The 25,716-nt window shown below is 45.4% G+C and overlaps 1 protein-coding gene across 1 annotated transcript in view; it reads left to right on the forward strand.

The window, feature by feature from the left end:
* Positions 1–2,484: 2,484 nt before the first annotated feature.
* Positions 2,485–25,716, forward strand: part of LOC144674479 (uncharacterized) — an 89,569-nt gene continuing 66,337 nt past the window's right edge. The window contains exons 1-2 of the mRNA XM_078535818.1: positions 2,485–2,524; positions 6,591–6,722. Coding sequence (XP_078391944.1) covers positions 2,485–2,524; positions 6,591–6,722 — 172 coding nt within the window. The remainder of the gene's footprint in view (positions 2,525–6,590; positions 6,723–25,716) is intronic.

The following is a 25,716-nucleotide window of genomic DNA, read 5'->3' on the forward strand; positions in this document are numbered from 1 at the left end:
TGAAAATTGCATTATGCATTTTGGCCACTTGAGACTACCATATACAGATGGACCAGCAGGGGGAGTCTGCTTAGACAAGATAATAAAGAAGGAATTTTAACCGTCTCTGGTTGAATATATAACTTTCTGTCCCAAGAACTTCACAGAAATGAGCACAGATTTGAAAAGTGACAAAATATTCCAGAATAAACTTCGAAGGGTAGAAACATTGGCAATTTGCCTCTCCTCAGGCTCATGTACCAATTGGTCTATAAAGGGGTACCCATGTTGGAAACCTCCTGGAATTTCAGAATAAAACCTTAATGCTCAATGGGAGTATGTCAGTCTGTTCTGGCCAAAGGTTAAGAAGTGCATTGTTGCTTCCTCATTGGTGGAACCATATTGGAATTGCTTTGCTGGTGAAATCAACCTGCTTTAATTGGGAGATGTTGCTGTAGTTTCAGTCCTGAGTTTTGTTTGCTGTAGTTCTTAGAGACTCTTTTCAAATAGACTGTGCCTGCTGAGTAAATAAACTGTTTACTACAGTGCACTTTTCAAATAGACTCTGTTTGTTGTTTGCCAAGTAAATAAATTTTGTGTGCTTGACGTATACTGGTTGTTGTACATCCAGCAGTAAATCCCGCCTTACCTCTGAATTATTGGTGACAAAGTGGTGTCAATACACACTTTGTTTTTTAATTAGGCATGGGAATGCATAGCATACATATAATGTACCTGCTTCACGTACTTTAAACTCAAATGCGTTTGGAAATGCTGAGCTGCATTTGTGTGAGAAAAGAATGTCTCAATAGCTGACGAGAGATATATATGAACTAGATCAATCTTGCTGAAAAATTAATTGTGAGGGTTTTGGAGAAAGAGTCATTGTGTCACAAGGATGAGAGAGAATCTAAGAACTGTTGGATCAATTGTAATTATGTATTTTTTTGAAACCACTTTTTTTAAACAAAGGGCTTAGAGTTTGGAAATATAAAAAGAGACTGAATGACACAAAAGAAGTAAAGAGATAATGAAGTATGGGAAGAAAATTGGTTCTTATAGAAACAAGATTGAACCAAAGGAGAGGCAATGAACACAGTTTGGCTGAGACAACAATAATACCAATAGAATCTCAAACATGAAAAACAGCAGATAAATATTACAGCACAGTGACCAGCCATTCATTAGCTTATGCCAGTGCTTATGTTCCTCACACCTTATTTCATCTCACCCGATCAGCATATCCTTCTATTTCTTTCTCCTTCATGTAGTTATCTAGCTTCCCTTTAAATGGATCTGTGCTAATCGCTTCAATCACTCAATGCGGTAGCAAGCGCTGTGGCTCAGTTCATAGCACCCTCGCCTTTGAATCAGAGGGTTGTGGGTTCATGTCCCACTCCCGGAAACCAAGAACTGTGATTGTACTCGAAAGAGTTGCAATCTGTGACTGTTGATAACTCGAAAGAGTTTCTCCACACTCTGGGGTGAAAAATAATGTTGAATTTTTCTACTTTACCTTCAGTGAGTTAATATTGCTTTTGGCTTTTAATAACATTCCATGATTTTTTTTCTCTCAAATTTCTTCAACTGAAATGAATTGGAAGCTGAGGTTGGATGTAAGTAGACATAAAGCAAAAAAGGTGGCTCAGTGCTGTATTTGACATCCACCTACAGGATTCCTGAAAGAAACTTGCTCAAAGCAACGACCCTGTCAATTTTACTCTGAATTACTTTGTTGAAAAGTTGTCATGAAATGTCGACATTTATATGCTATGGTCTCTTCTTGCACATTAAACGCTAGTCACACACTATCCATTTTCAATCAAGCACTGCATAATGATTTTTTTTGTGGATCCATTGAGGAAAACATTCGCCTCAGTAACTTTAGGTGTCTATATGGAAATCAGTCAACTTTGATCACATATAACTTTTATTAGCTGCCACCATGCCTTTGGAAAGAAATCATACTTTCCATCTGTGCATCTTGTCTCTGTTGATGATCTATAACAATTAAATGTTCTTTTATTTCAATGTATGGCTTCATCATCTTATCACCATTCCCGGCAAACAGACTTCAGTAGAGCTATTAGCTGTCTGTTGACACCAGGGATTAATTGACTATTTCTGATACAGCATTCTTTTATAGCCAAAGATCACAGAATTGTTACAGGACAGAAGGAGGCCATTTGGCCCATAACGTCTGCACCAGCTCCCTGAATGAGCAACTCACCTGGTGCCATTCCCCCTGCCTTCTCCCTGTAACCCTGCACATTCTTCCTTTTTAGATAACGGAATGGTGCAGATTGCTCATGAGCAGCAGGTCACTGAGGGGACACGAGGCAGCACTCTCTACGAAGGGCTGTTGCTGCAGAGTCAGAAGTTTGTGGTTTCAAGTCCCACTCCAGAGATTTGAGCACAAAAACCTAGCCTGACTCTTCAGTGCAGTACTGAGCAGGTGCTGCACCATCAGAAGTGCATTCTTTTGGATAAAGTGCATAGGGGATAATGGGGGACAGTGAAGATGGTGGACCGGTGCAAGCTGTAGGTTGGTGAATGTGAAGGATTGCTTGGCTATTTCTATCCTTTATGGGCTGTCGTTGAAGTAAACAGCTTGAGAAGAGACCTTTCGATACATGTACCTTCTGATAATAGAGAACATTTTACAGAGAAATACGGGTAGGGTAATATAACTGTCAGTAATTTTTATGCCAGCTTTCTACATGTAACAAATGGTAGTCTGGACATTGATGTTGAATTAAATAAGATTAGTTAGTTCACAAGTTCCAATATATGTTCGACCCTGTGGTGCATCTTTTATGCTGGTGTAATTAAAATACCAATTTAATGAAGGTGGATTGGGCAGTCAACAGTTACAATTAGTTTGCATCACAGTATAAATTTTAAATGATTAGTGGCATATCCTATTGATAACGTTACTCACATTCAGTGCAGTGAGGAGGAAAATTTGCCCTTCTATCTACATGAAATATGACTGAAAGCCTTATGTGACTGGGGGAAGTAATGGCATTTGAGATAACAGCGTGAACAAAAGTGGCTTTTATTTCAAGGTATGTAAAAATGTCAAGTATTAAGAAAGCAAACTTCCACTTATACCAATTTTTAAACCAATAAAAAAATTAAGCATAACTTGACATTGTGACTGTAAACAAAAAGATAAAATTAAAAATTGCATCCTTGCATAAAGCACCCGAGCTGAGCTAATTAATCCGCCATTCACTTGTTTTTATTCATTCTTGAGATGAGAGCAAGGCCAGAATTTTTTTTCCCATCCCTAATTGCCCTTGAGCAGGTGGATACAACTGAGTGGCTTACTAGGCCACTTTAGGGGACAGTTAAGGATCAACCGCATTCGCTTAGAATGGACTCTCATGTAGGCCAGACCAGGTAAGGACAGCAGATTTTCTTCCCTGATGGACATTAGTGAACCAGATGGGTTTTTACAACAGTCTGGTTCATGATCATTATTAACGAGACTAGCATTTTATGCCAAATTTATTAATTAATTGAATTTAAATTCCTCCAGCTGCCATAATTGGATTTGAACTCATGTCTCCAGAGCATTAGCCTAGGCTTCTGCATTACTAATCCAGGGACATTAGCTCTATGCCACTGTCCTCCAAGTGCATGGGCCACCTACATCAGACTCAGAGCCCAGTCTGACCGATGACTGTGGGGTGCTGTGACAACACCCAACTGTAAGGATTATTCACTTGTCAAATCTTGCTTCCTAGAGCTCACTTGGTAGAGGCAGATGTGCCGGTGACTGTTCCTTTGAGTCCCTGACATTATCAGGCTTATGCCCAATGGCCTTGCGTCATTCCTGCCCGCTTTGTGCAGCCAGTTGTTGAGATATATTTAAACGAGGATCAGGAGTTAGAATGGCCTGGAGCTCATCCCGGAGACTCCATAGAGATCGCCCTCCCCACCTAAAAGCGCTCCATGTTAAAATCAAGACTATAGTGAGAGGTGTGTGGAGTAGAGATGTCAATCTCTGGCGAACATCTGGCAGCTGGGACTATCAGATTCCTCGAATCCCAGAGCCATCTGATTTTCACCTGCAGCTTCTTCTGCTATCCCAGCAGTCAAACCCTCCTCCCCTGGGATTCCAGTTCCGGATCTTTCTGGAAAACATAGCTGTGAAGTACACAGCAAGCCCTCAAGGTGTCAATGGCCCACTTAGCGGCATACTGTAGTGTTCCTCCATATCTATCGAAACATTGGAATCACCCTTTCAGTACTCCAGTAGTACACTCTATGACCACCCTGGTGGATGCCTATACCTCATTGTAACAACTCCACAGCTGGAAGTGGAGTCATCAGCCAGAGAAACAACAGGTATACCTTCATGTCATACACTTTCATATCTTCCCCAAGAAAGCATTGTCAGGCTCATCTGCCACCTGGCAAAGGCACCATGGTAACTCCCAGAAAAGCAGGCATTCACCTGACAAATTCAATGCTGCTGGTCACATACTAGTTGGACATTGAGGGAGTGGCATTCCCTTCTGTTAAGGAAATTCATTGTGTCACTGGATGGGGCCTGCATGGCAACATGGATACTATCTATTGCTTTTGGAGAATAGTATCAAACTGTTATATTACTGCAATGCTATCAGACCAAAATTAATTAAGTTCCCAGCTTTTCCTAAAGAGGGAATCTATCACTTCACTATACATGCATAGATTGCACCTTAACTGATGTTATACAATTCCTGGTAGTTGCCTGAAAGAAGCCAGTAGCACAAAGGTTGGGAGCATAACTTTTACCACCATTGGCAAAGTTGTTGGACACTGGAAATCTGCTGAAGACCTGGATCAAGATGCTGACAGATATTATCCAAGGTTCCCTGAGGCACAGCTCCTCAGTCATGTTTTTCTACAATCTCCTGGCCTTATAAACATATATGAATGGCTATTGACAGGTTGGCTTAAGTCTTCTCCTGTGCCTCCTGGTACACCCCTCTGGGAATCTTCCTCCTGTTCAACAAGCATGATATAAAGAGGGACCCCCATAGGCCAACCCTCGGTTTCAATGTATTGTGGTGGTGGGCAAAACTTGTAGATTACTGAAGATTCCCTCTTTCCGGCCATCTGCAGAAGATCTTGGCAACTTACCGACTGAAAGAAACATCTAAATCCATGAGTAAATGCTGAGATATCAACGAAGGTTCTACAGATGAAGAGCTCCTTTGAATAAAGCAGGATACTGGGATCCGCTGGTCATCAGCTTCATTTATTCAGTTGTCTATGTGCACACTATCCAATGGGAACAATAATGAGAATTCAGAAATTTGCCTGATAATGTCGTAAGTATTTGATTTGCGCAAGGCTGCTATAAAAGCGATAGACGTAGTAAGCATCATTCCTTATTACACCAGAAATTTTCTCAGCACCAAAACAGGGTGTAAACCTAGCAAAAAAACCAATTCCCTTCATTGATCCCTGATGTGCCTATAAGTAGTGGGAAATTTGAGTGCATTGTATTTGACAATCTGGGAGTTTTGATGAGACAAATTGCTACAACCTCCTCCCTGCTCTAATTAGATCCCTAATAACTAGATTAGTGATCTGTTGCATTTTGGAAAGACCAATATAATTCTAAGCAAATTATTCCCCTCAAATTATCCATTCAACCTAAATTTCCAAGACTTTTACAAATAATGGAGAAAATGATTTAAAAAATTTTTTTATATTCGTTCATGGGATGTGGCGTCCGCTGGCTAGGCCAGCATTTATCCCTAATTGCCCTTGTTTAGAGGGCATTTTTAAGAGTCAACCACATTGCTGTGGGTCAGGAGTCACATGTAGGTCAGACCAGGTAAGTATGGCAGATTTCCTAAAGCACATCAGTGAACCACATGGGTTTTTGCAATGGTTTCATGATTTCCAGATTTTTTTATTGGATTCAAATTTCACCATCTGCTGTGGTGGATTTCAAACCCGGGTCCCTGGAAATAGTCCAGTGACAATACCACTATGCCACCACCTCCCCATGGTGTGCATAGAGTATTTATAAATAGTTTCCCTGTTAGGGAGGAAGCTTCAAGTGACGAATGATGTAACAGGGATTGAGGTGTATGTGAAGCTGTTGCACTGAAGAAATTTGTGTGTTCACCAGTTTGTTTTGAGTGCTAACTCCACTTCTCCCCTCAAACTATGTTGTGGGAATAGACTATTTTTCATATTTAACGAAACACCTATTTAAAAAAAATAAGATGAAATATTAAACGCTGACCCTGAGTAACATTAGGAAATAAACAGCTAGCATGTGCTTAATGAAGTGTAGAGACCACAGAATGGGATGTTTAATCAATGCATAGGAGAGAGATTTTATCTGCAGGGCTACCTACACTCTTGATTAGTTATTTGTGGTCCTGATCCCATACAATGAGTTATTTGGTCAAATCTGTCGGTGTGAGACGAGAGTGGAGGCATGGTTCAGAGTGAGGTGAGTAGCATCAGAGTGAGAGGAGGAGGAAAAGCTGAGAGTGTATAGGTGGTAGGAAGAAGAGGGGTAAAAAGGAAAGGAAAGCATGGGGAAGCACTGGATATTGTAACCTGCAACTCTCAATTACTTCTTTTCTCTCCAGACCAGGCCAGTCCACCCAACAGTCTGTCAGGAACTCCCTTTTCCCTGGGCGGAAAGGAAAGTTCAGAGGGAAAAGACAAAGAGCTGAGAAAAGCAGAAATCAGAAAAAACCTGAAGAAGAAAAAAGAGACAGGTAAGGGAGCAACTAATTTCTCTGACTTATCACACGCCATGAGAATCCACTATATATGAAGTTGTGCGTCTCGCATACAGTTGGTACAGACTGGATGTCACGCAAAATAGATGTCACACATAAGTTTCCCCGCATTGTTATAGGCGGAGACGGGGATTGAAGGATATGGGAACAGAGTGGGTAAATGGATTAGGATTATTTGCTTGGGTGGAGAGTAAGTGCTGGGTAGACAGGTCAATGTTTGGTGCTCTTGGGGAATCGTGCGTGGCTCAAGTTCTGCCCATTAGTACCTCCAAAACACAAGGACTGAAAGAAAATGGCACACCAGGAGCAGAAACAAGGTGGTGTTTTCAACCTGTTACTGCCCTGTTCCTGCCAGGTGGTGGCTGTGAAATTGGCCCCAACTTCTTTATCTGTTTTTTTAAATAGACAGGTGAGTTTACTGTGTGTGCTTGCCTTTTGTATGAAATTAGTGTTGTTTTCTGTCTTTCTACTTCTGTATATCATTTTACATAGATAAATCTGACCAAGTAGTTTTAGCCTGTACGCATTGGTCGGGAAGTATGTTACTTTCTGAACTGCTGAGAGAACATGTATTCTCAGTAAGTTATTTGGTGTTAATTGATAAACCTGAACATGCTGCTCATTCAAATCAGAGAAAAGATACAAGTTCAGTTCATATTAAGCCCACACTGGCATTTGCCAGCTATCTCTGAGCATGAATAAATTTATTGCAGTAAAGACTGAACCACAGCTGTCAGTTTCAAAGGAAGATATCTATCCGAGCTGTTAACCTATCTTTTCTGTTTTCAGTTGCTGCCAGACTTGCTGTGTGTATCCAGCATTTTCTATTTTAATAGCAAATCATTTTGATCCACCAAATAAGGCCTCAAGAGGATGTAGAAACCTCTATGTACTAATTGAAATTAGGTCCCTCTTGCCCTGTTTGTAGAGAGGAGCTCTACACAGAGCGGCAACAGGCTTTCCATCTGCCATTCTCAAGTGACTTGTTTTAATCACATTCCTATTTAGCTCTCAGAGAAATGGAATTGAGTTTAAACTCCCTTAGTGAGTCACAGACATATTCTGCTTGCATTGTGTGAAAGAGATTCTTGACTCAAGGCAAAGGATGGAGAGGATTTTTCTGACCTGCCTTCTTGTAAGACAAAACAGCTCAGGCGGGTGTGAGGTGAGGCGGAATACTCTGTGAGCTACATTCATACCGTCAGCACAGGCACATATCGATATGACATTCTACCAGGCGATAAATTTAACAGATGGAGGAATTTTTTTGGGTTGTAAAATTCTGAAATGGCCAAACTGGACCATTTTAAAAGAAACCTCTATTCACACGAAGTATTTGAAATGACTTTCATGAATCCCGTTCTTCAAATGTCATGGGTTAACAAGAGAGGGAATCAAATGTACGGCCGTTCGTGAAGGCATAAAGTTGCAGGCGGAATTTTCCTCATCAGCTCCGGTTTTAAGCTGTATTTAGAGTAGGAAGTGTATCAAGAAGCCATTCTCCTCTGGGATCTTACATTGGATGTAGCAGCCAGCTCCCTGATTTGCATGTCTAAAGTGCCTAATGCCTGTTTCAGGTATGGACATTCCATGCTCATCTTTTTTTGGCCATTTCCAATATTGCAGGCAGTGTACTTCTGGTAAATAATGAGCATGCACGTCCTGTCCACCATATTGGACAGCGACTTTTGAATATTAACATTTAACTGTGTACCTGCTCCTCAAATGAATTTCCTGTATCATTTACCCATAAAGAACAGCGAACTTCATCAGTCTCGCCCTTATTTTGACAGAAAATTCCGTCCCAATGTATTTGCCCATTAATTTACCATTAAATTTGCCACAGAAACTTAAGCCTTGTCATTACAAGCATAAGTATCCTTTCAACTATGTGACAAACGTCAATTACTGTCAATCGACCTCTCTGGCACTATTACTAGTACACGTGTGGAGTATCACTCTTTCAGGTTTTGGATTGTCGAACAGATTAAAAATGTCAAATTTGCAATGTTTTGAGTTGAAGGGTGCAAGGGTAGGTCGAACCAGCATGATTACATCCTTTGCTTTGGTTCATTGGTAATCCCACTCCTAAAAATAGGAAATACAATTATGAAATAAAGGATGTTCAGTTATGTTAGTTAAATGTAAGGAGTTTCCTTTCATTCTCACACAATATTCACTATTGATTTTTTAAAATCATCAATTTCTCATTGTCAGGGAGATATAATAATTGTCAATGTTATTGGAATTTATTGTAAAGTAGGATCTGTGTCTAAGTGTGCATGTGTGCGGGGGACTTAATTGAATTAAATGCAGCTGGTCTGAAGGTTTTGATGTATCAGAAGATAAGCTACATTTGAAATGTTAAGTAGGTAAACATGGGGGAAGTTTTAGAATGTGAGGTGTAAAGGGAACATTTGCATTTTTAGATAAAGCAGACTAACTGAATTCCAGAGAGGGGGTGAAATGTTACACCGAGCCAGGAGAAGTTAAGAAACAGTATGTTTATTTTTCCCAAAGATTGCTGGTAAAATTGGTACTAGATTTTTATTATTAGAGGGGTAAAAGTCCAAAGACATAGTGAAACAATGGGAACTTGCATTCAAAGGGGAAAATAAGTATAAAGGAGAGAGGGCTGTGTGTAAGGAAAGGTATTCTAAGATCTAACACAAGTGTGATAAACCTCCAGCATCTAAGCCTCAAGCTGCTGCCTACAAGGAACTGAAGCTAAGAAAAACTTACTTTGAATTCGACTGTTCAGGGTATTGTGTGTTACTTTGCCTGGGTCTTTTAAAACCTGTGTGTCTCACTTGCCTTAACGAAAGTGTAACTGGTGTTTATATTAACTAGGGGATTTAGAAGTTGTCATAGTAGTAATTTGTAGATCTATGTATGTGCTTAAAATCATTTCTTCTATTAATAAAAGTTTAATTTAGTTTTTAAAGAAATCTATAAGACTTGGTGGTCTTCTTTTCACTTGACTCAAAGCCCGCATCTCAAAATAAGTACAAACGGCAAATAGTTGTGGCAGCTGCTTCAAGTTTCCCTCTGGAATTTGGGCAGCCTGGCATTTACCATCCGCCTGTCTTAACACTCATCACTGAACTACATTCTGTGCTGCCTCTCACATGTTGCTCTTCAATGGATGTCGCTTCCCATTCTCCAACACACCTCTATCAATGTCACTTCTTTCCCCTTTCAAAGCCGCGCTCCATGCTATTTCACGGCAGCTGCACTGAGTTCCCAGTCAGCTAACTGGAGGATGAGATTGACGCTACTGGTAACTTGAATTGGAAAGAGTCCCACTGCAGCTGTATTCCACAGGGTGAGCAATCCTAGCACAGGGCAGCAGTTGCAAAAGCAGGGAAATATTGTCAAGAAGCAAGTCCCTGAAGCATAAGCACAACATTACTGAAGTGAGACCATAAATAGAGTAGAATTGTGGTGACCAAAATTATAACCACGGTGAAAAGGCAGCAGCAAGTATTCAGAAGAGAGAAAGAAAGATGATTCCAGGTTTTAGATAATTGAGCTTTGAAGAGAAACTGATTAAGATCAAACTATCATAATTGGTGGAGGAAGTGTCAAATGGTTCAAGACTGACATTGATATTGTTGTATTGGCTATTTTACTATCAACAAGTAAATAATCAATACACATAAATTTTTAATTGTTAGTTAACAGAATAGAGCAAAATTAATATTACCCATTCTTATTCTGAGTAGAATCCAATGCTCATTTGCCAGTCACCCATCAAATTGCACCTTCCTCCCTTGCCTTGACTTTACACATTCCACTCCTTTAGCATGATTCCTAATGTTGACCCTATGGCCAGGATTTTCTGTGCCCGCCTGCATGTTTGGTGGCATGAATGGACAATACGGTGCGATTGGTCTTTTTCAGGTTGGCAAGATGTAACGAGTGGTGTGCCACAGGGATCAGTGCTGGGACCTCAACTGTTTACAATTTATATAAATGACTTGGATGGAAGGGGCGGTTGCCAAATTTGCTGATGACACAAAGATAGGTGGGAATGTAAGTTGTGAAGAAGATTCAAGGAGGCTACAAAGGGATGTGGATAGGTTAATTGAGTGGGCAAAGATCTGGTAAATAGAGTATAATGTCAGAAAATGTGAAATTACCCATTTTGATCATAAGACAACCCACCCATTCCAGGTATTAGTCTGAGAATAGAAGCATATTATCTAAATGGTGAAAGTTTTCAGAGCTCTGAGGTGCAGAGGGACCTGGGTTTCCTACTTCATGAATCACAAAAGGCTAGTATGCTAGTACAGCAAGTAATTAGGAAAGCTAATAGAATGTTATCATTTATTGGGGGGAATTGAATACAAAAATAGGGAGGTTATGCTTCAGTTGTACAGGGCACTAGTGAGACCACATTTGGAGTACTGTGTACAGTATTGGTCACTTTGTTTAAGGAAGGATGTAAATGCCTTGGAAGCAGTTCAGAGAAGGTTTACCAGACTAATACCTGGAATGGGTGGGCTGTCTTATGAGGAAAGGTTGGGCAGATTAGGCTTGTATCTGCTGGAGTTTAGAAGAGTAAGAGGTGACTTGATTGAAACATATAAGATCCTGAGGGGTCTTGACAGGTTGGATGTGGAGAGAATGTTTCCTCTTGTGGGAGAATCGAGAACTAGGGGTCACTGTTTAAAAATAAGGGGTAGCCCATTTGAAACAGAGATGAGGCAAAATGTTTTCACTCAGAGAGTCTTGAGTCTTTGGAACTTTCTTCTGAAAATATGCTGGAAGCAGAGTCTTTGAATATTTTTAAGGCAGAGGTGGATAGATTCTTGGTAAGCAAGGGGGTGATGGGGGTGATAGGTTATCAGGGCTAGGTGGGATGCAGATGTCAGGTTATGATGAGATCAGCCATGAGTTTATTAAATGGCGGAGCAGGCTCAAAGGGCTGAATGGCCTACTCCTGCTCCTTGTTCATATGTTCTTATGTTCACAACGGAGTGAAACCAGTTTGTGATCATCCGCTCATTTCCTGCTATCGGATGTCAGGAACCTCATTGTAATACATCTGCATATCATTATTAGGCCTGCCCACTGGAATCATCCCCCCCGCCCCCCCAAACTGGAATCGCCCATCCACATAGGCAGGAAAGTATGTCGACATGTTTCACAACAGCATATAAAAGGCATGCAGTTTGCAGGCTGCACTTTGAGGGGAACTGGGAGGTGAGTGCACCATAACATTGTGCAGCGCTCACCAGGGTTGCCTGTTGGACTTCAGGCTTGAGGCGCGGAGGGTGGGTGGTGCACAAGGCCAGCCCTGCAGTTGAGGTGACTTGGGAGGGGGAGGGGCTGCTAGGGCTCTTCTGTGGTTAAATGTAGCTCACAAGCATTCGGGGTGGGGGATGGGTGGGCGAGAGAAGTGGCCACACATTAGAGACACCTTGTATAAAGTGACCATTCCTCTGCAGCTGAGAGAGTTCAGGCACAGCCACATTGATATGATTGGAGTCGAGCCTCTGGCTTATTTGCCCACTCAAGTAATGCACGGGCATCAAAGTGTCACCAAGTGCTCCAAAGCTTTTCACCCCTTGGGCATAGACTGCAAACGAATGAGCATTTTAGTGGACTGCAGAACAGTTGGACGACTGCACACGTTGTACAACCTCCTTGCGAAAGTTGGCCATGGAGTCGTCACTGGTGGAGGAGCTCGCAGCCCTTTGCAATGTCATCATCCCAGTTTAGACCAGTCTCCCCCATGGCTCAAGCTAACAGTGCAGCCTTGCAGTGTGGGTTAGGGGAATGCCTGCACCTGAGCTAAGAGAACAACATGCAGTGCAGTGGACGAAGCTGCTGCCAATCGGTCTGGTGGAGTGGGACAGAGGTGGTTGAGGTTTCGGGCAGCCATGCAGCGCATTAAACTCTGGCCATCCAAGTGGTGGCCAGCACTCTCTGAGATGCGTGAAGGGGCCCTTAGACTTAACCAGGACAGGTTCTTAGTTCACCCATCCTAACCCACGTGTCTCTCTCTTTCATCCTGCAGGAGGAGTACATCAGGAGCATGGAGCCTGGTGACCTAGCAGTATGCTCTGTGGCATACACAGAGCAAAGACGACAGAGAAGAGAGAATCTGAGGCGCCTGGCTGCACAGAGGCAGGAGCAGCACCCTCAGGAAGGAGGGGCAGCTGGGGCTCCCGCACGCATTGCTGAAGAGCCACAGCGAGCTGTCGCTGGTTGGCGCTTAGCAACACCCATGGTCTATAGACGTCGCCTTTCATTCCTGCAGGTGACTGACAACCAGTGTTGCCGAAGACTGTCCATGTCTAGGGAACTGGTCGGTCACATTTGCCACCGCTGCAGGGTTTGGTGCCACGGGGACATGGAGGGCACCCACTGCCCGTGGCCGTGAAAATGACAGCGGCATGTGGCTCCTTTCAGGGCTCCACAGGTGACCTCTATGGGGTATCACAAGCCTTCACCCACAAATGCATCCATGAGGTCACGGATGCCATCTTCACCAGGGCACACAACTTTGTGCATTTCACCTGGGACCAGGACAGCCAGGATGCAAGAGCGATTGGGTTTGCCCAGATCTCAGGTTTCCCACAGGCGCAGGGTGCGATCGACTGCACTCACATGGCACTCGGGTCTCCGTCACAACACGCGGTCAACTACATCGACCGCAAGAGCTTCCATTTGCTGAACGTGCAACTGGTGTGCGACCACCACAAACGCATCCTGCAGGTCTGCACACAGTTTCCAGGGAGTGTGCATGATTCCTGTGTTCTCAGATAGTCTCAGATTCCTGACATATTCCAGGGTCCACGGGGGCTGCAGGGTTGGCTCCTCGGGGACAAGGGCTACCCACAGAGGAGTGGCTGATGACAACCATGCGGCGGCCTCAGGCTGCAGCCAAGCGACGGTATAATGAGGCTCACGCTGCAGCTCACACCTTGGCGGAGCAAACCACTGGGACGCTGAAAATGTGGTTCGGGTGCCTGGACCGTTCTGCTGGAGCCCTGCAATACAGTCTGCAGAGGGTGTCACACATTGTCGTTGCCCGTTGCGCCCTTCACAACCTGGCGCTGCAACGGGGAGAGGAGCTGGCTGAGGAGGAGCTGGAGGTCTCCTCAGATGAGAAGGGCACCAACGGGGTTGAGGGGGAGGAGGTCCTCGAAGGCAGTGATGACAGGGATAAGGTCCTCGTGCTGGCCAGATAAGGCAGGCGGACTCGGGAGGCCCTCATAGCTGCTAGGTTTGTGGAGGATGATGACAACATGCAATGAGGAGACACCATAAGATCATCACATTGCATCTATGAACGTTTGACTCCAATCTGGCTTATGACGGCACAAATACCCTCTGTGATAATGCTCCTGTCATAGAGACGCAGTGGAGGCCCTAATAGTCACTCGATTGCAGGAGGATGAAGACAACATGCAATGAGGACACTCCATAGATCTTCACATAGCCTCTGAGAATGTTTGACTCCTGTCTGGCCAAGGGCAGCTCACTTGCGCTCTGTGATCAGGGTCATATCATAGAGACGCAGCCATGAAACTTTAAAAGCACCTGATTCTTTGTCCGCCTTCAGCACCTGACCCCTTCAGGAACAGAGCGTCACTGGTCACAGATCCTGAAGAGATGAGGGTCAGCCCCACCTCAAAGATGCTGAGAGCACACAGAGAGAATAACGGAACTCTGTGACTCCTGCCCACGACATTCTGGCAGCAATGACAAGCATCACTGAGGTGCAGGCATCAGTAATGTGTCCAGGGAGTGTGAGGCCGGATCATCATTTTGGTCTGAAAGCTGCACAAAGCACAGGGAAGAGGCCCTGGACTGAGACACCTGCCTTTATCCTGTGCAGAAAGGTTTCATATCTGAGTGACAAGAACACGGCTCATCAGAACAAGGAGCCATAGGCAGGGAGACATTCTTGGGAGTTTATTAACAATAGTGATCAGTATGTACAAGTGATTAACACCCGTGCCCAGGCTGTGCAACTACATATTCTTAACTTTCCTAACCATTCCACATGGAACTCCCAGACATCCACAGTGAAGGTGGAGGCAGCCTGCTGACTGCTATGCCCTGTCTGTGATGACTTTGGCGGACATCCTCTGGGGGTGTCCTGCTCTGTTGCCGTGGCACCCTCCTCGGCCTTTGGAGATAGAGCTGTGGAGGTCACAGTAAGAGGGGATTCGGATGGGCCGGACAGTCCCAGAGTCACCTGAATGGATGGCCCTGGGTGGACACCTGCTGATTCTCCTCCCTATGGATGTCCAAGGATCCCAGGCTGACTCCATGAGGAGAAGGAGAGCTGGAGTGGGATTGAGCTCCCTGGCATCCCTTGCATACATAGTGTTGGAGGCCAATTATGGTATCAGCGATTGATTTGAGTGTGTGTAGCAGTGTAGGACTGATGTCTTGGTCCAAAGTCTCCATGGCAGCCGCCACCCTACCAGTGTTGACCTCGGTATGCTGACATGCCGGCGCTGTCACCTCACCTGAAGGCAGGCGGACTCCTCCACTGTGCCTTGCAATCTGAGGAGTGCAGCGGACATCTAGTTGCTCCCGAGCTTGCCTTTGCAGCTCCAGGAACTGTGACATTACCGAGTCCAGATGTTCATCATCTGACTCAAACTCTGCAAATTTCTGGCCTCCAGCAGTCCTCCAAGTACCAGGGATTTGGGAAGTCCCTGCTTCCACCTGCTATGGATCAGACAGTGCGATGTGCTCACCAGATTGTTCTCACGAGGCTATTCTAAAGCTAGGTCCCACCGAGGTGTGTGTCTCTGCGCTGGTGGAGGGTGTGGGTGAGCGCTGTGACTGGACTTCAGGGAGGGTGCCTTCAGATTCATCTTCAGAGGTTTCTTCGGAGCTTGATTGGAGGCCCTGGGTCATGGACTCTGTCGACTGTTTCTCAGATGTGCTTGTGAAAGCAAGGGGAGATAATTAGTGAAAGGCAGTGGCCTGTGAAACAGGACACATCACTCACAGCATGGTTGTCTGATGGATATTGCACAGTTGGACCCGCACTTGGTAGAGCACCGCCAACCTCACCGTCAGCACAGGACCGGTCCAGATCCTCGCCAGCCAGCTGGATGGCTCTGTTTTCAAAGTCTATGAGGACCTTGATTTCAGGCATTCCTCCACCGGTCTGCGAGCTCTCCCTCTTGTTGTGTGCCAGCTTGTCCTGCATGAAGGTGAATGGAGAGAGTGTAAGCAGGACACCAGCCAGGCCAGATGAGAAGTTGAGAAGTATGCCTGGCATATGTGGGTGGTGAGTGGTCCCATGGACAGGATGAAGACAATGAATGTGTGTATGTGAGAGTGAATGGTGATGTCCCTTGAACTGGCTGAGGGTGAGATCCCTATAAATGTGTGATGGGTTTGAGAGTGTGAGAACAGTGACTTACCCTGGCGGTTATTCATGAGGAGATCATTCATCCTGTTGTGGCACTGGGTGGCTGTCCTCTTTTGAAGGGCATTGGTGCTGACCACAGCTGCCACCAGCTCCCAGGTATGGTTGGTCACGCTGCTGCCCATCCTGCGGCCAGAGTGGTAGAGGACATCGTGGCAAGCCTCCACGGCATCCAAAAGGTGTTCCAGTGATGCGGCGCTAAACCTGGGGGCTGCAGTCATCTTGCCCTTCGTGGACATCTTCCCTGCAACAGTTGTGGGCTGGAAGCACTGAGATGTGTGTGCGCGGCTAGACTTTAAATATGGCGCCCGTCGTGCTAAAGCAGCGAGGTGACTGTGGCGGGCGAATGAGAGCCCACCCACCATCGAAACTGTGTTTTTCCTGGGAATGCGTAACTAATGCCGCAAGTTTGGGACGATACAGTGTGAAAAGCTGCCATTGCGGCTGGCGGGTCAAATATCGTTCACCCACCCGCTACCGCACTTAGTGCCAATCTGGGATGATTCTGCCCTATAACTTGTAATGTGCACATGGCTCTGTTTTTAAACTCAAAAGTACAAACAAGCTGCTTTCTTGCCTCCTGGAGAGTTGCTCACCCTCACAACCCATCTCTCCCATCCTATCCTGGACACTCAAAACTGTAGTTAGTACCTTTGCTCAACAAATAGTGACCAACTTCTTGGTTTCACTACTAATCAATTTAAACTGTAGTTTCCTGCCTGGCATTTCAAAGGGGCATGAGATGAAATTAATGCCACAGTTACTGCAGTTTTGCTACTTGTGTATCTATCAGTTCTGACCAATCTGATATTAACCCTCAGATTGGGATGTCTTCTACACAATCTGGGAACCTGTTGACAGTCTGCTTGTTCCTGCTTTTCGACTGTCTGAACTAAGCTCCAGTGTTGGACAATGACATCCAAGATGTTCTGCCTTGTGTCAGCGATCTATGGGTTTAAACATTATCACCCTTGAACGACTCTCAGTGCAGGACGATTAATCTGGGTAAGCAAGAGATAACCAGTTTACTGTATCCTCAATCTTCATTCATATACTATTCTCACTTGAAAATGAAAGAAAGTAGGGAAGGGCAACCTTCAAGTGTTTGAAATGATGAAAGGAATTTATGAGTGTAGAAAAGTATTTGGTTTAACATTAGTTTGGGGAAACTAGTGCACATATAGAAACTGCAAGTGGCGCTCTGTACAAGGAAGAACTTCTTCACACTTTCAGTCACTGAGTTTGATACTTAAAATAGTAGATGTTACATTAGCGGCAGCATTCAGAAAGGCCAGTTCTGGATTAAGTAAAGGCAAGCCTTTTGAGATTGGGATAAAAATGGTCAGTCTGGATGTTGGAACTAACTCTGGAAGGTGCATTGGTTGAACAATGATTTCTTGCCCCCTATATTCTTATGTATTTTCCTATTTCATAGTCAAGAGATTAAGAGTAAAATGTATATATTGTTGCAGAGTGCTTACATCACAAGCACCAGCATGGCTGATCTTATAAAGGAAAATAAACATCAAAAGAAAATAGCAGTTTTTGCCACCAGTAAGGGCAAGCCAACATCATCACAATCCTTTTTAATAATTGGTTCTTAAAGGCAATTCAGAGAGCATCTTCTTGGCTCATTCATTGTAGTTGCCAATTCTTCCTTCTCATATAGGCTAAGGAGAAACAGAAGAAATGCAACTTATTTCACTATTGATGAGGCTGCGAGAATCAGCAAGTACATGAATGGATTCTGATTCTGCCCTTAAAATGTGTACTAAAGTTTCTCAATGAGTATTGAGCACATATCCCATGTGTAGAGGTAATTTTTGTCTAAATCGAAACGATTTGTTTTATTTATTTTTCCATTTTCTTTCATGAGGATTATCACAAGAGATAAAGGGTGTTCTAAACTCTCGGCTACGTCCTCCTGTTGTCTGTCTGCCGGGAGTGTGACTGACCAGAATCTTGTAGATTATCTGAACATGACATTCATGTTCAACTGTAGCTATTTCCAATGAAAATGTTGTGAATAATAAGTATGTGCATCAATGTCCCACAATTTGAACAAATCAGAACATTTTGGCAAATTGCTTATTGGGCAAAACAAAGTGCTTTCTTGGTCTGCCTCTGTTCTATACTATTGCCTAAGTAAGGCAGGTTTACGAAAATAACCAGAAAAAAATGAGTCACTCAACCAGCGATAACTCATTGCACTGTGTGAAAAATGGTGTGTTTCAGTCACAACACTTTTTGCTTTTGTAAGCTCTAACCATTGGTGTGTATGTATGGCTGTGAGATTGTTTAAGCTGGTTGCTGGTGTGGAGAATGGAAGGTCAATGTGACTTGGGGGGTGAGATTTTTTTCAGGACTAGACACAGAAGGAAGTGAGCTGGAAGTGGGTGGTGAGGGATACAAGGACGGGAGTAGAAAGGTTTCATGAAATAGCAACGCTAAGGGGTAGGAGAGTTTATATGGAGGGACAAGATTATGAGAAGAGTATTGAGTATTGAACAACTGGTGTGGAACCCGCTGATCTACAGCATCCCATGAGAGAGGTGCTCTCCTGGGTGAGTGTGCTGGAGACTCCAGCATGTTTTGTTTGAAATCTGGGGGATTTGCTCACTAACTCTTCAATGTGATTTAAGTTTCTTCCATAAAAATTCCATAGCTTAAACATTAAGTCCCAGGCGTGAACTGCGCTTGGATAAGCCCAGAATTATCCTTTCTGCCTCTTTCAGAATACTCCAAGGGTTCACTGAGGCACTCTTCACTGCATCCTTGGCACAAGAACTCCAATTGTCCCATTCTCTCCTCTCACCGGCCTTCCCACCCAGCATGCCTGCTGGAGCTAATCTCACTAACCACCTTCCCATTCCGCTCACCTCACCCACAACTGACCCTTTAGACTCTGCCAGCAGATTAGCAATGATTGTCCTTCTTCATATTGTCTCCAGAATGCCCGGTCACTCATGAACAAGATCATTGCTACTCATCACATTATTGTGGCTCATTGTATTAGCAGTCTGACATTGACACAAAGATGTCTCATGATACTTTGCCCCTTACTGAAGCCTCCCCAACTGAATATTTCTTCCATCAGCTGCCTGCCCAAACCATTATGTGTGGTCCTTATCATCATATCATGCCTTGACCTTTTCCCCCTAATCCTCTGGTAACTTCTTCTCCTTTAAGCACCTCACCATGTCCCAGTCCTTGCATCTCTTTAGTAAAACTTTCATTCACTACCGCCCCTCCCCAAGACTCACTTCGAGTTTCTTACAGAGATATCCTTCCTTATTCCCTACCTCAGCTATTGTATTGAGTGACTCCTCCATCAGTGATTTCAACCTCCATCTCAACTTGCCTCCTGTGATTTCACCATCCTCTTCCCATAATCTTGTCCCTCCATATAAACCCTCCTACACCATTAGCGTTGCTATTTCATGAAACCTTTCTACTCTCATTTTTTATCCCTCACCACCCCCTTCCAGCTCACTTCCTTCTGTGTCTAGTCCTGTAATAACCTCACCGCCCCCCCCCCCCCCCCCCCCCCCCCCCCCCCCCCCCCCCCCCCTTCTATTGATCTGGTGAACAGCTCCCTCAACTCGACTTTATCTTGAGTGAAAATCTTATTATCTTTCACCTGGGTTGTTCCCCCCGATACACTCCTTCCCCCCACTTCATTGCTCCCCCAAGTCTAAGGAGCACAGGCTTGAGCATGTCTGGAGCAAAATTGTTTTAGTTGCCCATTGCCAGATCTGATTGGGTCTTTTCAAGCACCTCACTGTTGAAAGTACAATCACTACCCCAGGATCATCCTTGAAAACAAAGATAACCCATTTCCCCACTTAGTCCTTAGACCAGCCTTCTCCAACAATGTGTGAGAAGTTGATGGAGATCTTTATCTTTGGGACTGAGACCGGGGGCTGGATTTTGCATCCAGCAAGCAGGTGGATGCAGAAGCAGGCGTATTTTCCACTCCCGCCCTGTCTCATGGGCCCGCAGTGATTTAACATCAATTACCTTGAGGCGAGACTTCTGCCCCCATCCGGGAGAGTTGCTGGCCAATCGGATAGCTGGCAGCTCTCTGGCTCCAGCAGCGCCACTGAGAGCGATGGCCACTGCTGGAACTGTACCCAGACCCAACAATGTTCATCGTTGGAGCCTGATGCAAGATATGTTGGGGGGGTAGGGATGGAGCAAGAGGTATCACTGGGACTAGGCTGACAGGCCACAGTGTACAGGATGGGGGGGCGGGGGGCCCAGGTGGATGGGACAGTGGGGGAAAGGAGAAACGCAGGGGTAACTGGAGCTTGCAAGAGAGGTCCATTCGAAAGAGGGGGCCCGTGAAGACAACATCACCGCTCCTTTTGCACCTGAAGCCCGAGGTGTGTTACCTTTGAGTTCCCGACCCTTCACTGGTTCAGCCCACCATCTGCGAGATAGCAGCGGAGGTGAGAAGTGGCCTAATTTGGCACAAGAGCAAGTGGGCTGGGCAACGTCTTCCCTGCCACTTGTAAAATTGCAGTGGAAGGAGGGGCAGGTGGGTAGGCAGTAGGGAAGGCACCCATGAGTCTGAATTTTTCGGGTGGCAGGTCCCAGGGCAGGGAGGGTAGGGAAGACCTGTGGGACAGGGGTGGCAAAGGAGGTGATCGAGGTGCCAGGGGAGATGCCCGGGGCGGGTAGAGTGGTCCAGCGGCTACTAGACCTTAAACAGCGGGGTGCCTGGAGTCAGAAAGGGGACCCCCCCACCACTTCGTGCCCAAGATCTAGGCCCATTCTTTTTTGGGCTTTCCCCATGCCAGGTAAAAATTGGGGCTGGGCAGGAAACGTCCTTGAAGTGGCCAATAATTGGCCACTTAATGGCCTCAACTGAGGCAAAGGAGGGCATCCCATCCGAAGCCTTGCCCACCCCCAGTGTAAAATCGCTGCATGGTTGGAGTGGGCAGGAACCCAGAGGGAATCCCGTTCCTTCAATTTCACACTCCGCGCCCCCCCTCCCCCCCACAACCCCCCCTCTCCACAAATTACCCACTAGCGGGGAGCGTGAAATTCAGGCAATGGCATTTTTTACAAGCCTCCCACATCTGAAAACCCACCAAGGTTTTCCCCAACTATCTTTTTCTATGTTCTCTACTATGTTCCCTCACGCCCTCTCTAAACTCATTTTGTCCATTAGGCCCCCCCTCGCTTGGGACAGCTCTTACCTTTCCAGTCACAGCCAGAGCATTTCCTTCGATTGCTTCACTCACTGCTCACACACCACAATTTCTGGAGACCCTGAGGATCTACACTTGATCCCCAATGTTACTCACCTAAATGCTGCCCTTTAACACATTATCCAAAGACACGGGGTCACGTTCCACATGAACGCAGGCAACAGCCAGCTTTACTTCTCCATCACCTCTCTTGAATTGTTGCTGTTATTGTTGGGTGTTGCATTCTAATCATCAAGCTAGTCGATATGTTTAATTAAAAGCTTAATGTTTTCACAGATATTCTGTATATGTGACTTCGTCAAACAGGTCCTTACATGTAGCCCACTGACGAACAAAAGCACAAGGTGAGAGGAAACATCCTTCTTGACCCACCATTTCAGTACAAGCATTCACACCCCCATTGCTTTCAGATAAAATGAAAAAGCGCCTGTGCTAGCCAACTCCACTTCTAATCTAGCTAAAGCAGTTGCTGCAATTCGTTTCTCCAAACTTCAACTCTCAGCAACTTTAGGGCAACCTTAGGATCTCTAAGTCAACCATTTAAAGATTCTAGACCAGAGGCCATGGGTGGAATTTAATGCCCCACGCCTGCCCCTCCCAGCAGTGAGCTTGGAGAGCTGCCTTCGCACCTCCCCACCCCCGATTAAGTCCGGGGCAGGAAGGCTTGTGGACGGGAGGGTAGTTGCTATGTGGGAAGCCCAAAAAGCAAACTCTGTGAGAGTTGCTTACAGGCTTCTTGGTGGGGGTGGTGGCTGGGGAGGTGGTGGTTTCTCTCCTTCAAAGGCACCGAGTGCCTGATCGAGGGACCCATCATCATCAGGAAGAGGTGGACGTGTTACGAGCCACTTGCTAGTCAGTGACCCCCCTCCCTGAGACCGCCATCCAACCCTCACGCACCTGTGGCCTGGGTCGCTCAGCGACCCTAGGCTTCTGGTGGGTGCATTACCAGCAGCAGCCAGTGGGAGGGGTGGTGCTGACAGGCAGTGGAGAACCGCCAGCCTCTAATTGCTGTCAGCTCTCGGGGTAAGGGTGGGATTTCTGCCCCCAGGGGTCCTAAATCCCCGTAAGGTCCATGGCTGGCCAGTTAAGTGAGCATTTAATTCCTGCGGGCCTTCCCCAACAGAGTTGACGTAGGTCTCCTACAGGTTCTCCAACCAGCAGGCGAGGCCCCTGTCACCAACATTAAACTCCACCCCATGAGACCGAAAACCCAATAAAATATATGGAAATCAAAGACATGTAGAAGTAAGCTTATCACTGTAATACTGATGCTCATCCACAGATTTTTAAAAATTCATTCATGGTATGTGGGCGTCGCTGGCTGGGCCAGCATTTATTTTCCATCCCTATAGTTGCCCTTGAGAATGTGGTGGTGAACTGCCTTCTTGATCCACTGTGGTGTAGGTACACCCACAGTGCTGTTAGGGAAGGAGGTTCCAGGATTTTGACCCAGTGACAGTGAAGGAACGACGATATATTTCCAAGTCAGGATGGTGAGTGACTTGGAGGAGAACTTCCAGGTGATGGTGTTCCCATCTATCTGCTGCCCTTGTCCTTCTATATGGTAGTGGTCATGGGCTTGGAAGGTGCTGTCTAAGGAGCCTTGGTGAATTCCTGCAGTGCATCTTGTAGATGGTACACGCTGCTGCTACTGTGCATCCACGGTGGTGGAGGGAGTGAATGTTTGTGGATTTGGTGCCAATCAAGCAGGCTGTTTTGTCCAAGATGGTGTCAAGCTTCTTGAGTGTTGTGGGAGCTGCACTCATCCAGGCAAGTGAAGAGTATTCCAACACACCCCTGACTTGTGCCTTGTAGATGGCGGACAGGCTTTGGGGAGTCAGGAGGTGAGTTACTCGTCACGCAGTTCCTAGCCTCTGTCCTGCTCTTGTAACCATAGTATTTATATGGCTAGCCCAGTTCAGTTTTTGGTCAACGGTAACCCCCAGGATGTTGATAGTGGGAGATTCAGTGATGGTACTGCCATTGAATGTCAAAGGGCGATGGTTAGATTCTCTCTTGTTGGAGATGGTCATTGCCTGACACTTGTGTGGCACGAATGTTACTTGCTACTTGTCAGCCCAAGCCTGGATATTGTCCAGCTCATGCTGCATTTGTACTGCTTCAGTATCTGAGGAGTTACAAATGCTGAACATTGTGCAATCATCAGTGAACATCCCCACTTCTGACCTTATGATGGAAGGAAGGTCATTGATGGTTGGGCCGAGGACATTAGCCTGAGGAACTCCTGCATTGATGTCCTGGAGCTGAGATGATTGACCTCCAACAACCACAACCATTTTTCTTTGTACTAGGTATGACTCCAACCAGTGTAAAGTTTTGCCCCTGATTCCCATTGACTCCAGTTTTGCTAGGGCACCTTGATGCCACACTCAGTCAAATGCGGCCTGGATGTCAAGGGCAGTCACTCTCACCTCACTTCAGGAGTTCAAATATCACCAGAACAGTTGGTGCACTGTTTGTCATTGGTCGTTCATCTTTGGAAGTTGGATTTGAATGCTCTTCCCACAGGTGAATACAAGTCTCTTCAGCTGACTGTGTGAAATGAGTTTGACTGGTTTCATTTCTGTTCTGTGTAGGAATGGCTCAACAGCACAAACATCCCTCATTCCGAGCTTTGTCTCTGTGTAAGCACTCCTGCCTCTGAATCAGAATGTTGTATGTTCAAGCTCTGCTCCAGAGGCTTGAACGCATCACTTCAAGGTATTACTGAAGGAATGCTGCATTGCCAGAGGTGGATTCTTTCAGGTGAAACCATAAACTGAAGTGAATCTAAATGACCCCTAAATGACTTGAATAAGAACTGGGGAGCTGTCCAGTTCCCTCATCAATATTTATTCTTCAACCTGCAACATTAAAATATATCATTTATCTCACTGTTGTTTGTGGGACCTTGCTGTGTCTAATTTAGCTGCTGCATGTATTTATATAATGGCAATGACTACACTTTGAAAGAGATTCACTGGCTGTAAAGTGCATTGAGATGTACCGAGGACTTCAAAGGTATCATATAAATATAGACTAACATATGTAGCTTCTCATTTTCCATCATATGTGCGGTGCATTAATGCATTTATCTTCATTAAATTTCATCTCAATTTTTTTTTTTGCACATTGAAGTAATTTCTCCAACACGTTTTTAATTTATTCGTAGAAAGTCAGCATCATCGGCAAGGCCAGCATCTATTGCCCATCCTTAATTGCCCAACTAATGGCCAGCCAGCGTGAAACGCGTGCTGAAAGGCTCAGTGCTGCCGGGGTTTGGTGGTGAGGGTGGGAGGAGGGCGAGTGCTGAAGTCCGGGGGGGAGCGCGGAATAAAAGCTCCCTGAAGGCAGAGAGCTGCCTCAGAGAGCTGTGGAATTTAAATCCGGATTTTAAAATCCGGAAAATATGCCCACGTATCAGAATCGGTCACCTGAACATATACAAGGTGAAAATCCTGTCCATGCATTTTAATTTTTAAATTTGATAACGGAAAGCTCATCCCGCCCGTGGATGAGGGTTCCTGAAAAATGCAAAGGCCCGCCTGGCTTCTTTGTCCACCCGTCAGCCGTAACGTTAAGACAGGCAATGAGAAATCTCCGTTAACTACAACTTTAATGGCCTTAATAGGCCTCTTAATTATCGGCGGGGCATGCTTCTGACTCTCGCGCGCACCCGCCGACCGAAACATCGCGCGAGTGCGCGATGGCGCCGAGACGCTCGCCCAATGTCATCGCGCGCTATTTCACACTCGAGCGGGCCGGGCACACGCCGAGCGAAAAATTCCGCCCGTGTTTTCAGATCATCAGTTCAGGGCTCTGGATTAAGCAGTCCATAACGTAACCATTATGAGACTGAACCCCAATTTCTTCGATGCTGAAATCTCTGAGCTGCCTCACCCCAATTCCACTCCCCCGTCCTGCCTTGTGGTATCGCCTGTAAATCTGACTATGTTGCTTTGCATTTATGAATCCCGGTCATTTATGTAAATTAGGAACAATGTTTGTCCCAACACTGAGCCCTGGCCATGCCATACAATATTCACCATCAACTCAGCGTCATTCTTGTAATGAGTACACGTTTCCATCCATGGGAAGATTTCAGGTTATCCCTCTTGATGAAGCCAATTTTCTTTTTATTCATTCACGGGATGTGGGCGTCGCTGTCTAGGCCAGCATTTGTTGCCCAGCCTAGTTGCCCTTGAGAGGGTGCTGGTGAGCTGCTTTCTTGAACCGCTGCAGTCCATGTGGTGTAGGTACACCCTCGGTGCTGCTAGGGTGGGAGTTCCAGGTTTTTGACCCAGTGACAGTGAAGGAACGGCGATATATTTCCAAGTCAGCTGTT

This window comes from Cetorhinus maximus, chromosome 3 (genome assembly GCF_964194155.1).
Source record: "Cetorhinus maximus chromosome 3, sCetMax3.hap1.1, whole genome shotgun sequence".
Taxonomy (NCBI): domain Eukaryota; kingdom Metazoa; phylum Chordata; class Chondrichthyes; order Lamniformes; family Cetorhinidae; genus Cetorhinus; species Cetorhinus maximus.